At 35.3% G+C, this 17,810-nt stretch overlaps 1 protein-coding gene across 50 annotated transcripts in view; it reads right to left on the minus strand.

The window, feature by feature from the left end:
* The window catches only part of RIMS2 (regulating synaptic membrane exocytosis 2), a 486,153-nt gene that overhangs the window by 83,718 nt on the left and 384,625 nt on the right, over nt 1-17,810 (minus strand). For 34 of the 50 annotated variants that reach the window (XM_030011004.2, XM_030011034.2, XM_030011003.2 and 31 more), the window contains 2 exons: nt 15,599-15,634; nt 10,819-10,919 (listed from right to left, as the gene is read on the minus strand). In XM_030011004.2, the coding sequence (XP_029866864.1) occupies nt 10,819-10,919; nt 15,599-15,634 (137 nt within the window). The remainder of the gene's footprint in view (nt 1-10,818; nt 10,920-15,598; nt 15,635-17,810) is intronic. The other 16 variants (XM_030011036.2, XM_030011016.2, XM_030011015.2 and 13 more) reach the window with 5 other exon arrangements.

Below are 17,810 nucleotides of genomic sequence, written 5' to 3' on the forward strand. Positions count from 1 at the left end.
TGGGTTCAGTTTCAGTGATAACTCTTAGTTCTGTTTCTGGTCTAGTTTAGTCTTCTATCTCTAGTGAATCCTACTTACATTGGATAAACAGAATCAAAGTGTGCTTCCTGTATTTGCTTCGGTTCCTCAAGCTGTTCACGTGCCATTTCTATCACTACTGCACTCAAAACCTCTTGCACTTCATGCAGTCCTGCCACCCAGGCAGCAGCTTATTTTTCAAAGAGAATAACGAGGCAGGATTTCGGTTTTAAGAAATCCTCTTTTGCCTCTGATTGTTCTACCTAATTTGGGCTTCTTTGAGACGTTACTTTGCAAACACAAGCTAGGAAGTCAAACAATATGCATTTTAAGGAGTCCTCATTTAACCTGGATTTTAAACTACATTTTCATAATTTGTTTTAGTCCTTGGATCATAAAACCAAAAACAAATAAAAAGAGATGGAAAGGCAACCATCTTTTCTTATCACAGAATTTATGTTTCTTTACACTTTATTTCACCCCAAAAGCCTGTTAAGTATTTTAGCATACCTGATGGTTTGAGAACAGAGATATGAACTTCCCCCTTAATCCTACTTTCCCTATGTAACATTTAAATATGACTTTCACTGAATTTGTCCTAGGACACAGCACTTTCAAAGGAATTCATGCTAAAGAGAACAGCTGGATTGACACATGGGACATCTGGTGAGTGCTTATACCTGTAAGCAGAAGTGCCTAAGGATATAAATATATCTTTGTATGATTCCACTTTATAAGTCCTTAAATCCATAGACATCAGTGGGTAGCCTCCATGATTTGACGGAAGGTCCCATAATTCTTTTTCTTAATCTCTTGTTTTCACTGATTATTAGGATACATCTTGGAAAATCCCTGTACAATAAGAAATATATGACCTCAGCTGATAATTTGTCTACAAATTTGGGAAACAAATCTGCAAGATGTAGATACCACCATCTCCTTATCCCTCCATAGGCAAGTTAAACTGTTTAGAACACAGTACCTTTCCCTAAAATGTATTTCCTCAGCAGCTTTACCCTTGTTACATTGCAACCAGGGGAAAAAAGGCTGCAAGGAGATTCTGAGCATGCAAACTGCTCCTAGGGAATAGAGAAACTGAACTCTTTCTTTTGCTCTTTAGTCATTGTGCTTCAGTTCTCAAAGAGGGACTAATTAGAAAACATGTATTACTTATGTCTGTCATACCGCATTGTGAATACTATAATAATTTAACTTTTTGCTTGCTTGTAAGGTTAATTTGAATTCACTTTTACAGAAAATATGCAACACCTATTAACATTACTTACAACTTCAATTTTATCACATAGAACACTTTAACAGTAGGATAATAATATGTAATATTTCCAGAAAAGAAACAAAAAACAATTCAATTGAAACTGTATGAGAAATTTAGATCATTTCACAAGACAGGTATCTATATTGGAACTATTCCGGGGTCAAAAACTCTTTAATGTCTATGAATTATGAGAACCCTTGAAGTTATTTTCATTTTACAGATGTTTCCTTAGCATATCATTAGCATAGCATTTCCTAAATTTATGTGACTAGAAACTAGTTTAGAATTGGGAAAGGAAACATTTCTAACTGCCTCCTAAAAAACACCCAAGTTACTTCTTTACAATTCTTGAAACTGAAAGTCAGCCTGTTTACCAGAAGTGAATTTGCATTATCGTCTCTTAGATACAGAAAACTATGTCACAGTGTTTTGAATTTTGTTTTTAGAAAATCATATTCAAACTACATAAAATGCAGATATTATTAATTAGCTAGTTGCTTCAGATTAAACTGCAGAAGTATGCAAATCACTAGAATTGTTTTTTACCTGATGGCATGTGTCACTTGATAGAGAACAGAAACAGGATGATGCATCCTGGTTCTCTGAAATTTAATGGATCTAAGACACTCTATATGGGGAAAATGATATAACATCTTTTAAACATTTTACATAGTTTAAAGAAAAAAGATATATCAGATAAATTTTACTGTGATAACACAAGTTGAACTTCATGACAAAACTGGTTGTATGATAGATGAATTTTTTTCCTCAGCATAAACTGACTCTGGAAGAAACACAATTTCCAAACTTCTTTTCAGCATGGTACTTAAGGTTATTAGACGAAAAATCTCTATATATTCAAGGCAAAGATTTTGGACAAGATGCTCTTTTATGGGGGAAAAAAAAGAGAGGTTTTGTTTATGCAGACCTTAATTTATTTGGTAATTTTGCTAAAAATTCATTTTCTCCTATCTTGGATTACTAGTAGTAGAATAAGTTTGCTGCAATAATTTAACTATTCTACTTTTTGTATTATAAAAATGAACACCTTTGGGGTACATTATTACTCTGTTCAGAAGTAAGGATTAGATTTTCAGGACTGTTTTTATTTTTTTTCTTGTTATTTCTTGTTATTATTAGCTGATTCCAGACTGTCAGTGAAAACTCTGGTAAAACAATGATTTCCATCTGCAGGAGGAGGATAATACTCCTTCTGATGTATTACTGAAGAAAATATTGTATTGCCTAACACTAAATCAATAATAATTGTTGTAAGCAAAGACTTTACTTCCAACAAATGACAGTCAGAAATACCATAGGTTAGAAGGGCCACAGAGGTAATGTCATGTTTTAGTAACAGTCTCACTAGAAGTGTTGCTGAAGGCATTAAGGCTTTACAAAAGAAAGCCCTCTCTATGCTGAGACTCCAAGGCCCTGACCCTACTTTGCTTAGCTCCATCACGCAGAACCAGCTTCTACAGAATAATGGTGATGTGTTACATATCCATCCAAATCCTTCGTATATACTACTTGCAATACAGATGCTTGAAGACACCATTACATTCACTAAAATTAACTGCAAGAGATGATGTAGTTAAGATACTTAAAAAAAAAAGAATCAAAAAAATGCAATACCTTGGGGAAATCTGATTGAGAGACATAGCTTTTTTCTTGCATGACAGATGGCAAAAATTCCTCAGAACCACAAATCTGTTGTTTGGGAAAAGGATGATAAACTGGCAAAATTTCCACTGATAACTTTGTGGCTGCTATCAAAGAAAATCAACCCGTTTAATCAAGAGAAGCACTCCCAGAGACCGAACTGAAGAAAACAGCCACACTGCTAAAACCACTTCACAGGCCTCATCGTTAGAGTCAGAATTACAGATGATGACAGTAAGCTCTGGGCGAATCCTCCCTCTAAGTCATGCCCAGCAGAACCGTGGGGAGCGGCTCTCGCTGGCCGTCCCAGGAGCACCTTCCCAGGCTGCTGCAGCACCGGAGAGCTGGGCTGGTCTCCTGCCTCTCGTAGCGTCCAACAGTGCTCGGTGGCCCCTGAACCACCCGCTGTGAAGCAGACAAAGGTCCTGCTTCTTCATTTTGAATCCTACACGTTCAAGCAGGCTTCATGCAAGCACTGCACTGGGACTTCAGGTCTATCCTTTCTATCTGCGTGCCACCCTTTCCCTGTTTTTTCAAGGTCAACAGCCTAGCAAATTGATCTAGCAAACATGTTTCCATCTAGCCGGAACCACTGCTCTACCCTTGTTATCTGTCAAACGTGAATAATGTCCTTTTTGTGCCTATTCTGCCCGGCTGAGAATTAAGTGGCACAGACTGCAGCCTGGTGTGATACATCTTATCATAGATGATTATTCTCATTTCTTGCAGCTCTCTGACTGTTGCAGCAATTCAATTAAGTTCATATATTCTCTATTTTTGAATGTCACACTTTGGCACCCAGATATTTAGTACATATTTCCCGGTTAATTTTCTTTCTTGTTTTCCATTGATTTTCTCATTTATTATCAGCATAACATCAGTTTCAGCACATCTTAGATAATTAATTCAAGCACAGTCACACTATTTTATACATTAATTGTTACTCAGTTCAATAGCATCTTGGAACTTCTTTACAGCTTAAATTCAGATAAGAACTGTAAACAGAAATAATTGAATTTACTATGAAAAGATAGCCACTCTGAAACAAAATAGACTAACAGTTTAGTAATTCACATGTCTATACAAAGCAGTTCTGAAAGGAAAATATCTTCTACTACAAAAAGGCTGAAAGGATTTAAGATAAATTGCAGTGATTACTCTGGCTGGAAGTTGGTCAAAACAGCACTCAGGTGATTTTAAAATGTGATTATTAAGGGAATGGTTACAATCACATAATTGAATCTGGCTTTGATAGAAATCTTTTGATATACCTTTTGATGTATATTTGATTTATATGTGTTTGATAAAATTATTTTTTTCTGGAAAATATTTGCTTTTTTGCAAAAGAATATTTAACTCATATACTGTAAAACTCAAGACTGTGTTACACAGTATTTTTTTTTAAATTTAAAAATGTAATTTTCTGCTATTGAAAATCCTTTTTTTTTCCAATAAACTCCAGTAACTGATGAATATTCAGAGCCAAAATAGACTGATGATTTTATTTTTTTACTTTCTCTTTAAGATTCATTGTAAAATTACAAGGTACTTTAACAACATTGTATAATGTATTTAACCTCTGCTTTCTAGATATATGATTAGCAATAGGAGCTTACATAAAAACTAAGAAAATGGCCGACAATAAAAAGTATGTGCTGACAGATAAAGACAGCCAGTATGAGTCTACTGTCAGATGTTTATATTTCAGCCATAATCATGATATGTGAATGCAGTATGTGTGTTAACCGCAGTATTTGTGTTAACCACAGTATTACGTTTACAATACCATGAATCTCTAATAAAGACATGGATACTCAAGATTAAAAAATAAATTAGAAAAGCATCACAACCAAAATAAATTAAAAGAGAGCTTGAATTAAATGAAAAAGGAAAATGACAGCAACAGAAATCTTTTCTGAGAGTTTGCATATCATTGACTAAAGAAGAAAATACTAGAAATCACACCAATCCACACCTGTATTCAAAGTCACTAAATTACTTTTAACCCATCAGCAAAATACAGGCTGATAAAAATAAAAAAGAAAGAAGAGATGTTTTCTACATTACCATGCGTATAGAGCTCAAATCTAGAATTCCGACTTTATTTCATCTAGCTACATTTTTAAGTCTTATAATTGAACTTTAAATCCTGTATTTATAGGAACGAGGACTGCAACATCAGCAATTTATTCCACAAACTTTTTATATTAAAACCACAATAAAATACTTGATCGAAAATATAAATGCTATCAGCACTATGGGCCAGAGAGTACTAAAACTCCTTACGCACCACAAATGAGCATGACTGATTGATTAGGTAACCTGAGCACTTACAGGCTGTTGAGAATGACAGGACCTGTCCTTCCAGACCAGACAGCTGGTTTAGCTATCAATTTTCTTGTCCAAAAATACAATTACTGACTAGTCCATAGGAAAGCACAAAAGCCATGGAACAGGCAGTAACTAAATAGTTTCCTCATATGGAAAATTCTTAGCCTAATTGGTGTTTGGTTTATTTCCTGAAGCAAAGAGCTTACTGGTTTGGAGGAGGCGAAGAGGAAGATGAAGGGGTTCCATAAAACTATGCACACCTATTCCCATTTATAAGTCTATCAAATTCTACTCGTTAGGCCCTTAGTTTTATAGGTATTTTACAGAAATTAATTGCATGGAATATTTGTGTGTGTTATTATCTGTGTTAATTTTTGCCTTCTTAATTACTCTTCAGCATAGCTCTATTCTAATTATTTCATCGTTCCAAGTTGTATCCAGATATCTAAAATTTTAAAATTTAAACTGCTATGTTAAAAGGAAAGCTATACAAAACAAATTTCCATTTTCTGCACTGTTTTGAGGGAATATGGATAACTAAACTAGCCTCCATTTTTTATTCAATGTTTTGAATATTTCTAATTACATCCTTAACAATTATAGGATCAAAGAAGTATATTCATAATTATTATAAATTATCAAATTATTACTGGGCATATCATGATCTTCCTAGAACTTCCAAACTCTAAGCTTAGATATTCAAAAACAATTGCCAATTTGAAACCAATATAAATCAACTATAGCTTATACACAGTAAGAATATCAAAGGTCTCATCATCCTATTACCTTGGATGTTTGTTCAACCCCTCCTCTGCAAGCATTTCAGGAAGAAAAGTGAAAAGTGTTTCTCCTAGCAATCTTTGCTACTCTGTGTACTGCTCTGTTTTGATTTTTAAGGAGGGGCCAAGGGCATTCCCAAAACACCATTAAATCAAATGCTTCAACCAACACAGGTCAAAGGATACCACATGTAGCTGTACCAATGACACAACTACTTACTACAGGTTTCAGAGGAAAAAAAGCAGCTCTTGGACACCTTTGCACATTGTGACAAGACTGAGAGTTAAGGAGATCTGCTGCTGATGTATTCAAACTCAATCTCTTCCACCTCCAGTGTTACAGCTCTTACCTTTTGCACATTCTCTCACACAGGTAACCCATAAGGTGGTACTTAATTCATTGCTGAATCAAAGTGTCTCAGTCTGAAGAACTGCAGCTTTCCAGAGTCTGCATGCTCCAAGGGCATTTCAGCAGCATCTACACTACTCAAATAAACCAAATGCATGCTTAACTCTTCTTTTCCACAGCTTAATTTGTCTTGGTGTTGCTAATCGGTTAGAAGATTGCAAAGTTGCAAGCTAGTATGCCTAATACTACTAGTTTCCTATGCCAAACACAGAGAATTATGCTCACATCTAAAACTTGAATTGTGGCTATTGATTAACAGGAACTGCAGCATTACATCTGATGATTTAGAAAGTTTCAGTCTTATCATCAATATGAATCATTAAAGGTGGAGTTAGAAAGTCCTCTTTGGTGTTTTGTATTATTCTCTATTTGGTGTACTCTTTTCCACGTTTGGCTAAATAATCTTGTCATCAGTTCTGCAAAAATTTCAGTTTTTCTCTGGTCTTTTACCCCAACTTTGTTCCTTGTTGCTCTAATATACTATATTCCTAATTACTACATTACTGGCTATTACTAATTGCTATATTACATAACTGGATTTCTTTGCCTTTTTGTAGGTCATTATTTTCTCCTAATAAAACAAATAAAACGAGCCTCATGATACTTTGAGGTTTAAATGTGTGTCAGCTAGTTGCCAGTCTCTGTTTTACCTTTATTCCTAAAAAATCCAATCGTTTTTCACTATTCCTACTCCTACCTAAATTCAGCACCCTTTAGTTTGGCATTCAATGCTTTTAGTTACTCAGACCCTTTTGTAGTGGGTAATATGGCCTGGGTTGATGGAATTCTCTCTTGATTCTACATTGACTTTACATTGATTGCAAACACTTCTAGGGTTCCACATACAAGAAGTATCTTCTTGGTTTTTTTCTTAGTAACAACAAAGCTTTTCAGCTCTCCCCAGTCAATCCGCTGGGCATCTTCCAGTCATGGGGACAATGAGTGAGGAATGGCACGATTCCTCACACCCTTTATTCTTCGTTTGTCTGCAGGGATTCCTGAATCTGAGCAGTGGTGGGAATGGCCAGGAGGCGTTACTCACCAAGCACAGCACTATCCATTTGTTTGCCAGAAGAGCTAATGGCAGCAGCACCAAGCAAGAAGCAAGGGAGAGAGGTTCAGAGAGGTTTTAAGAGGTAGTTTGGGACTTGACTTCAAAAGCCAGTTCAACCAAATGCAAACAAAGTGAATCTAGAATGCTGCTCGCTCAGCTTCTCTGGGCTCCCATCTTGGCCCTTCCCTCTTCGCAGTGCATCTTGCTCAAACACTTAAGAAATGGGAAGCTTAGTTTTTATGCAAAACAATAAACTAGTCCTAGAACAATTTTTGAGGAAAATTATGTAAATCAGGCTAGTGTTGCAGAACCACAGTATGGTAAATGGCAATTTTTTCTCTGGTGGATCACTCTTGTGCTACTGTGCTTTTTTTCTGTATTACCAGAACTCAGGTTTTCCTGCATGTCAGCTGCTACCAGCACTGCAATTCAGACTTCAGTGTATATCCTATTTAGTACAAGTCTACGAGTACTCAATATTCAGAAATAAATAGTTGTTCCAGTACCAGAAATACTTTTACCTAATCCTTAATACCCACGCTGTTTTTCCTCTCATGTCTCCTTAGTTGTAAATATTTTTATATGAAAATAAAATATATTGCCTGCTTTCCTTATGTCTGTGCTGAAACCACACTTAAGCAACTTCTGCATTTAAGAAAATAACTCTTTTACACAATATATTACCTGCCAAAATCATGTATACAAAATATTATGGAAGCAGAATACTTAGTTTTCCAAAAATAATGAGGCATGTATATGAATAATAAAAATACAACCTGCGATTTTAACAATCATGAGGAAAAAAATATAAGGGATAATCAGTTTCATATTTCAGCAGCTTCTAAGAATACAAATGTCTGGAAGCAAACTTTTCCCACAAGCTTCTTAATGTATGATTATGCACCATAGAAGTGTATGTACCTTCCTCTAAAGCCTCTAGTACTGACTTCCAGAAGTAGAACTAAACTAGAGAGGTATAATACAGGATGCCTATTTTAATATTTTAGTATTTAATATAACTTCTACTGTTTACAGCTTTTGCTTTCTCAACAAGGAAGGATATTTTTTTCTTAACTCAAGGTAATCATGAGGGACATACAGTTGCTGTTGACTTCCATTTAGAGAAAGAAATAGAACAGAAAGGTAAAAGAAAATTCCATGTGCTAACGTCCCTGAATTTCACTTAGTGCCTACTTAATGATATTTTTCTCAGGCATGGCACGCTTGACTGCCTGCTTGTGCCAGTTGACAGATTTAAAAAATCAGTCACTGTATAGTACACAGAACATGAGACTTCAGTCAGCATTTGAGATAGATAGGTGTTTCAGTTCATGATTCCAGAAGAATTTTTGTAGAAACCAGGTAGATAAATTGTACTTACTAATTTTCTGTCTCTAGATAATATAAACACTTAATTAAGGGGAATTGAAGCAGTGGTAGTAAAAAAGTGAAGACGGAACTCTCATATGTCTTATGAGAGTTATGGTTCTCATATGGCTTTAAAACTACACAATTTTAAGAATGCATTTCGAATTAATACATATATGTGAATACTCAGTGTCAGGGTTCATTGACAGAATAAATAACTCATTTTCAAATACTGAAACTACACTTTGGCAGAAGAGTAAATTAACTGTTTATTTCTGGAGACAATTTGTTCGATGTGTGCAATAAATAAATCACCATATTCATAAAATAATTCCATTTATAATTTTCCTCTTTAATACATTCCAATAATAGTGAAGGTAAATTTTTAATAAAAAGGATAAAAGATGTAGAGTGAGGCCCAATAATATGGTGTAGGTGAAATGGAAAAACAAGGGTAGGAAATGTTTCCTTAGGTAGTTATATTCTATCCAGCTCCTTTACATGAGAGCCCATTTATTCTCTTTTCTCCATACCAGTCCTACTTCTGACTCAAATTTCAGTCAAGCATTGAGGGAGCAGGAAAATTAGCAGAATAAGTCTGGTTATACATACAATACATAAAGTCATATTTTTGTGGTACATACAATCATAACACTTACGAGAAGGTCTGCTCACAGCATTATGCTCATCTCTAAAAGGTAACACCTTTCAAAGGCAACAATATAGACACACATGAAAATAATTTTGCCATAAGTGTCAACATAAAGGCATCTAAACATGACAGTATACCAAGTCCCTTCTACATGTTAATAAAAATTCCTACGCCTTCTGTAGTAAAAACTACATTTGTAAAATACCCAGATAATCATGCAGCACATTTACAGAGGTTTTAAAGTATTTTTAGCCATTTTCACAGCTTTCTTTTTGTTTTGTCAATTCTAACTATTTCCATCAATAGCGTTTTCCATTTTGTCATGGGCTTTGCTAAAGCTTTTCCTCTATTTTCCCACACTGAAATGTACATTCTAGAAAGTAATTATATCAAGTATATTAGTCTACATTATCTGCAAAACTAATAATACTTAATAAATTGGATGATTGCTTTGTCTTCAAATATTAAATGGCTCAGTTTACAGTAACTTTGCCAATCCTTGGAGCATCCTGGAAATAAAAGTCTAAAACAGATTTCTCTTCCTCAGCCAGCTTTTATAGGTCAGAAGTCTCGTGTTTTCCACTTACAATCTGACCTCAATTAATGAAATCTTTTAGAGGACACTAAATTATTTTTGTATAATAGAAGTTTAAATTGAAAATATCTTGATTATTTTAATTAACACACTGCATATGACATGACCCTGTTCCAGATAGCAGGAAATTTTGGATAGTATATTTGAGGCTATACTACTACATAACGATTCAGATTTTTGGCAAATTGCCACAGCTCGGGTAGAAGCTTTTGTTGATGTTTGTTTTTTTGATGATAAAATACCTTTCCAAGAGCTAAACTGCCACTATTAAACTAAGTAACCCTACATCTTCCAGTTTTCAATAGATAAAGATAACCCTGTGTTCAAATATATGAAAGCCGTGAACAGGTTTCAATAGCTCTCATTCCATCTGTCACTCAATAAACCTCTTTTTTCCTTCTCTTTGAGTTTTTAAATCATGCCCCTATTGTTCATTCCAATAGATAATTACACTGCCACTTTTATTTGCTTTAACTTATCCTTCTTAAATTTTAATAATCAAGAACGCTCTGTGTTAAGGGTTTTGCTGCACATCATTACCAATAATTTTATTATAGACACACAAGAAACTTTAACTGAAGAAACAACCTCCCACTCATCTATTACTTTCTAAAAGGATATTGGATATTTCAGTTTAGCATATTTTGTTGCTTTTCAAAACAAAACACCCTTGCCTTAGAATGATAATCTTGTTCCAGCCTGGAATCTGATCCTGCTACCTGTTTGTACTTGCTCATTTTCATTTGGCGACTCCGCTCTTCTATGTCCATTGCACCTGTTAAGTTAGAAAAAAGAAAGAAAATAAATACACAAGCAGTCCTCAATTCCAAGTTTAAAGTTATGCTCATGGAAGTTTTAACAGAAAAAGATGAAATCTGATTTACTTAAATTACAGTGTATATAATTTTAGTTTCTGAATTACAATTTTGCAGAAAGCCAAAAAGTTGTAAGAGGAGGAAAATAGTAGATGAGTATTTCAGCAGAATCTTAATATGTGTTGTATTATCTATACAATTCAAATGAAATCAACTTTGTGGAAGAAATGGATGTAAATGGAACACAATGTTTCCACAGAATAGAGTTTTACTATTTCAAAAATATTCAAGAGAAACTGAGTCTTTCATTTAAAAAAAGGAATGCAAAGACGACCTGCTTATTTTGGGTGGAGATCCTGGCTCTGCCTTTGTTATAGTGTGATATACCAAATTACTAATGAAGTAGACCTTCCGTTTACCACTTGAGCATGTTCTTAGTATGCTCAAAACAATCTGAAGATGTCTAAAGGAATGTTAAAGAGCCACCCAGTGGCATCACTGTATTACGTTCTAATGACACGCAACTTCAAGAATGATTTCAGGATTCAATCTTCTTGGACCAAATACATGATTAGTCTCAGTTAGGGATGGGTTCTTACTACGTGACTCAGGCAGCAGCTGGTTTCAACCAACTGGTACTGTAACACCATAATTTACTATGTAAAATAATAAGGAAGTAAGTGCCAAAGCAGAGGTAGAAGAGTGAGAAATAGAAAAAGGAGGGGGGGGGGGGGGGGAAATATTTTCAAGCAAAATATAGTTATCTATTATGCACACACAGGCTTGATTCTCTTCCACTTTAACATGGTATAAATCAAGAGCAATTTATTATCCACTGAATGTTAAAAAGTATTCATTTTGACTGACATTTGTCTTAAACTTTCCATAATTCGAACACAAAAGTCGTCTAGGATTAAGATTTCAGAATCCACTAGTCATAAATGGCAGTTTCTGTACATTATATGTATTGAATAATCTGGACTTTATTTATGGAACTGAGACAGCAATATTAGATTCCTGTCTACTATATAAACCTGATTTAAACTATAAACCTCAGTTCTAAGTTGTAATCTAATAATAAAGTGGGGCTTTGCACAGGGCCTCTGCAGGGCTTCTGAGCTTTGTATTTTCTTTCTTGACAACAGTAATGGTAGTAGCACATACTATGAGACCTGCCAGCTAAGTCTTGCGGCACTTCATAGGAAATCTGGAAGGAAGGGGGTAAAAGGAAGAGGGAAGTTGATAAGGGTAGCCTGTACTGTTATCAATAAAACCTCTGGCTTCCAATTTTTGTATTCAAATTCTCCATCTTTACTGCCTACAAACAACATGAATGAAAAGACTTCATCAAAACTTTTAAGAGAAATGAAAATCAAGATAAATGAATGAAAAAGAAGAAATGGTGTTATATAGGGAAAAAACAAAATGAAAAAGACAGCAGCAGATGAAAATTCCTGACATGAAATACAGCTAATTTTTCCTATCACAATTTTCCTCAACCATTATAGGCCCCAAAGCAACATTTGCCAATTTATCACTAAGATGCAGTGATCTTTTAAGGATCTAGTTTTGAAAGCTCTAAAGATATATTTTTTCTCTTGAAAACAAAAACTTTAAACTGAAAAATGATATTTTTTCTTTTTTCAGTGACAGAAGTAACACATAAATGGTCTTGAAGTAAAATACTCTAAGTTTTGCTGAGAGAAAAAAATAATCTTTTGCTGAAATAACAACATTCTGCAAATCCACTTGTCATTCTTCAGTAATTTAACAAAGGGGATATTTTTCACCAAAAGGGAAATTTTGCCAGTTTTTCTTATGAAATTTTTTAATGAAATCATCACATATGTTCTTTGTCCACAGATATTCTGCCAAATTTCAGGAAATTACAAGAAGCAATGAAATAACACCTCTTGAGCATAGATTAGAAATTTCACAATTACTTGTGAAAATATTCATTCTTATCTATGATCAGTTGGCAAAGTGAAAGTTAGGTTTCCACAAATCCAATTGCCTATGATCCACAAAACCAAGCACTCTGAAATATGCCATTTAAAAGGGGAGTATAACACATAAGCCCTTGGTGTGAGTTCTTTGTAGCAAAATAAGCAAAATTGGTGGCTCATTTTAGTCTCAAGAGAAAAACAAGACAGGAAAATTTAGAAAAAAAAATATTCAATTCCCATAAAATCTTGTTAAAAGAAAATCTAACTTGCTATCTATTTTTGAAACTGTCTTTAACAAGTGAGTGAATTCAGTTATATGCAAAAAGAGGGACTCCTGAGGGCAGTGGAAAGCTCATAATGCAGAAGATCAGCTTTGGTTCTACTATGCATGGAACTGACATGCAGAAAGAGTGTGCAGGGTTACCAGCTGCTGGAGGCTAATCGCGATGTAACTTAAGCCAGATGCAGCCATGACCTGGACGGGAGTACGAAAGGTTGAGAGAGTGTCATGGCACTTCCCGTTCACATGGTCCAGCATAACACATTTTTAGGACTATAGAGACTGACACTAGGAAAATTAAAGCTACTTCTGATACACTTTCATGTACTGCCATGATGTACCAAAGTGTGTGCAACCAAATTTTGGCCAGGCAAAAGTGAGCTCATTTGTACACTTCTGCCTTAACTTCCTTCCAGAATTTTGCATCTAGACAGTAGCTGTGCCTCCAACAGAAATATCCAAAGAGACACTTACAACACAAAAAAATTAAGAAAGACTGATGGAAGAACAAAGCCTGGTGTTGCTCACCAAACACAACTGGGATCATTACACTGTAGGCAACATCTTGGAGTTTTGCTTATTTTGAACAACTCTCTAACATTAAAAACCCCATGGCCTGAACGTTAGCTCAGTGGGGTTTTCATCAGCACAGGGAAACTCCTGGCTGACAAAGAGCCAGCTGCTAATTCAATACCAGCCATTCTCCATATTTTTAGGAGAGAGAGTGCTGAGAGAAAGCAGCACGACTATAGTGCAAACACAGTCCTGAAATGCCAGAGTAAGGCACCCAAGTACTGTGCACAGCAACCCTGTAACCTGCCCTCGGATCCACCAGGACTGTAGCGAGAGACTAATTTGTGCCAGAGTTTAGCACTAGTGACTAAAGTAAATTAAGCCTCAGGCTATATGAATTGTACTTTAACCTTTGTTTTTATCTATGGAAATTAAACTGGTAGATAAGGAAGTATAAGTAAAAATTTAACTGCAGGATATTCTGTAACAAAAGATAAGGAAATGTCTCAAGACGCAGACAAAAAGGGTGCCTGGAGGCTGTGGGAGTAAACAGGATTGGATGAGCAGAAGTGCCATCAGGAAATCAAGCGACCTATAGAGCCTACAAAATGCAGTAACAATTGACAGGCAGAGCCCCTCCTCAGGGGCACCCAGCTCGAGCTGCAACTACTACTGCATATTAAATGTAGTAGAAGAAGGAAGTCCGATTCTTTCATTAAAGTGGAACCTAGGGACAAGCCCTGTTGAGGTGGCATCCACATAATTCCTACCATGATCTAGGTGGCGGCTATATAATTCCTACAACAGGACTCAGGGCAGGCACTAGAATCACTGCTCCATCTTCGAATGCAAACCATTATTTTCATGTTTGAACTTGAAATAAGATAAGTTTCAGTCACTTCACCATTAAAACTTTCCTCATAACTAAAAACTAAATGTTTATTTCATGCTAAATATTTTAAGGGACTGTAATCAGTGGTGTGTTAATACCCAACTTTCCCTGACCTCAAATGCTCATAGAGTCACATTTCTACAAGGAGATAAGCAATCATTCAAATCAGCCTGGAATTAAAGACTGTATTTGCTCTTCAGGTCAAATGTTGGTTACTCTCTAAGGTAAGACTCTTCAGTTGATAGCCTATGGTCCACACCAGAGAAAAAAGGGACATCAAAACAGCCTTACCACCCAGCTTAGCCCCAAGGCAAACCTACCTATTTAAAAAATAAAAATAAAAACAGCTGGGAGATGTGTTCTTTCATTCTTTCTTTCATTGCCTTCTCCAGTGGGAATTATTAAACTATTCTAGCTACTATAGATGCTGGCAATGGTGATGTGTTTTGGAGAAGGAGTCTGCTGTACAGTGGGGCTCCTGGGGCACAGGGAATAAAAGGGAAATCTGGGGTATGGAAGTAAAGTGGAGTTCCTCGTAAAATATTAGGACAGATTTAGTTTTGGATAGGCATGGACAAGAGGGATACAAAATTTGGGAGGTACAGATGCTTATGCATGGGGGAAAGCTAGTGATGAGGGGACTACAGAAACACTGAGATTTTGGAAGTCAGAAACCTGTAAAAGAGAGGAAAAAAGAAGTATGCAGGTGAGCACACTGTGCCTGGAGTGGGGAGGACAGAACAGAAGTCTTAAGGTGTACAAGAGCCTTCTTTAGCTGATTCTGGTCTCTTTCTGCCCATTTCTCACCCTAATTTGACTTCCCTAAAAAAGCAAAGGAAATACATTTGGGAAAGCCCTTTCTTAGTTTCCATTTCCTAGTATCTCTTTTGAAATCCCCAAAATACATTGAAATTGTGATCCAACTCTATGGTACGCATTTGTTTAAACATAATAGATCAAAGAACTTAAGGGAAAAAACATTAAAATGTTTTGAATAAGTCACCCTACCTGTATCCCCATTCTCTGGATCTGCTTTCTTTTCTTCTATAAACAAATGAAAGCAATATGTAAAACAAAAAGAGGGGGAGAGAGAAAATGCAGAAATAATAATAAAAGTAATATAAATCATGCATTAAAAAGGAAAAATGAATAAAACCCACCAAATTAATTTAATTTGTTGAGTTTAGTCGACCAACCAAGTAAGGTGCTCTACATCCAGAGGCATATTCACTGCATGCTAGTGTATACATTTGTGCACTCTTATTGAAGACTTACTGGAGGCAACCCATGGGTATTTTGTGCACTTCCAGAATCATTAACACACTCAACACAAAAGAGAGCAAGGCAGGTGTCAGACATAGTTACTTTACAGTTTCCTTGAATAGGTGACACAAAAATAAAAGTAAAAAATTTGCTTGTGCTGTATGTTTTATGCAGTGCACACACAATATGCAGTCTAATGGTTCAAGCATAAAAATTGAATGTATCAGAATGGTTTTCAGTAATTACTTTAAATCTTCATTGGTTTAATCAATTCTCATAGCTTCTACAGGTTAAAAGGTTCAATAATGATATTACCGTAGCTTGTCTTAGAGTTAAAAAATTATGAAGAACAAAAGACACTAACAGCAATACTCAGAACCCAGTTCATGCACATAAATCCAGCTAACTGATGCCAACAAATATTCTGAATGCACATCAAAGGTTGCAAATGGCTCCGGGCATTCCTCTGTCACAAAGAAATGAAAATACATTGGATCCCTATCAAATAGTTTGGCAGCCCATAAATACTGCACTCTGAAATCCAAGTTTGGTAATTAATGTGAAAGAATTTTAAGTCAAATGAAATTTACTTTAATTAGAAATACATTAACTTTTAAACAGACTCTCTGTTTCTTTTTCTTACTGTAAGCCAAAATGATACTAAATTCAATTAAAACAATCACATGAATATGGAGCAACAACCCCCAAGCTACAAACCAAAAATAGCATGCATTATTAGAATTAAATATTTTTCCAGAATTATTGGTTATTGAGGGTTGCTCACAAAATTATGATCTACTTTATAGTACACAGACTGAAGACGGAAATGGAGCTGTTATGTTTTAAGGAAATAGCATTTTGTAAATGGGTATCAAAGCAGAGGATGAAGTCATACTTAAAGAGAAATCATACAGGGGCAAGGTGGAAGTGTAAGAATGAAAAATATGCTCCTGCAGGGAGCATAAATAATGCACCACACTTTAACAGGGTCTGGCATCCCATCCTGTGTGGGATCAAGGTTGTTCTTCTGCTGGCAATTCCTAGTTGGAACTGTTAGGCAAATTAATGGGAAACAGATATGGCAAGTCATAAGCCTACACTTTTGGAAATCAGTGGATACCAAATGGGTTCTTAAAATCTCTCCCATTCCCCGACCTTTCCTGCCCCATATTGTACATGTTTATAAATAAGGCCTTTTGCATTCTTCTGCTTTGGCTTTTGGGTAGCCTGGCTTATATTATCTATGTGGGTTGTAGATATTGCTAGGAAAATAGCAGAAAGAGAGAGATAGTTGTATTTGCTTTTTAAGCTTTCAATTATTATTATTTTTTTAAACTGCTGTCACCAATATAAAAGCTACAAATACAAGTCTTCTACTGCCTCATTACTTTCTAAAGCAGAAAGCAATTTGATAGAATACCACTGATTCAACATAATGCAAAATAGATGAAAGTGAAATAAGAGTCATTAAAATACCCTTGAGTTTGAGCTCAGACAGAATGATGACATTTCTAAGTTATTTCATACACATGGTGAAAAGAAATCTTTACTTTGCCTGAAATATCATCTTAATACAGAAATCTCATACTATATAGGATAATTACTTTTAAAAAATGCCTAGAAGTCCATTCATCCATACATCTGGATGTCTTTCAACCATGAGTCTTTTAATAAAACCATTGTCAAAATAAGGGAAACTTGAAACCTGTCTGACTTTCACTTGTTCTTGCTCCATGTTTAAAAAGTATATAGAAAAATATTTCCAAATTGACTTACAGAAAAGAATGCCATAGTATTAGCAAGCATAAAATTCTATTAGATTCTTGAATTTTGAAAATGTAATTGAAGTGCTGTGACATTTATTACAAATCTCTACAATAAATAAATCCTTTAGATTTTTACAAGAAAGGTCAGCATAGTGGATCCTACTCTGCAAACTGAGGAGAGTTTGTATAGT

Source organism: Aquila chrysaetos, chromosome 4 (assembly GCF_900496995.4).
Source record: "Aquila chrysaetos chrysaetos chromosome 4, bAquChr1.4, whole genome shotgun sequence".
Taxonomy (NCBI): Eukaryota; Metazoa; Chordata; class Aves; order Accipitriformes; family Accipitridae; genus Aquila; species Aquila chrysaetos.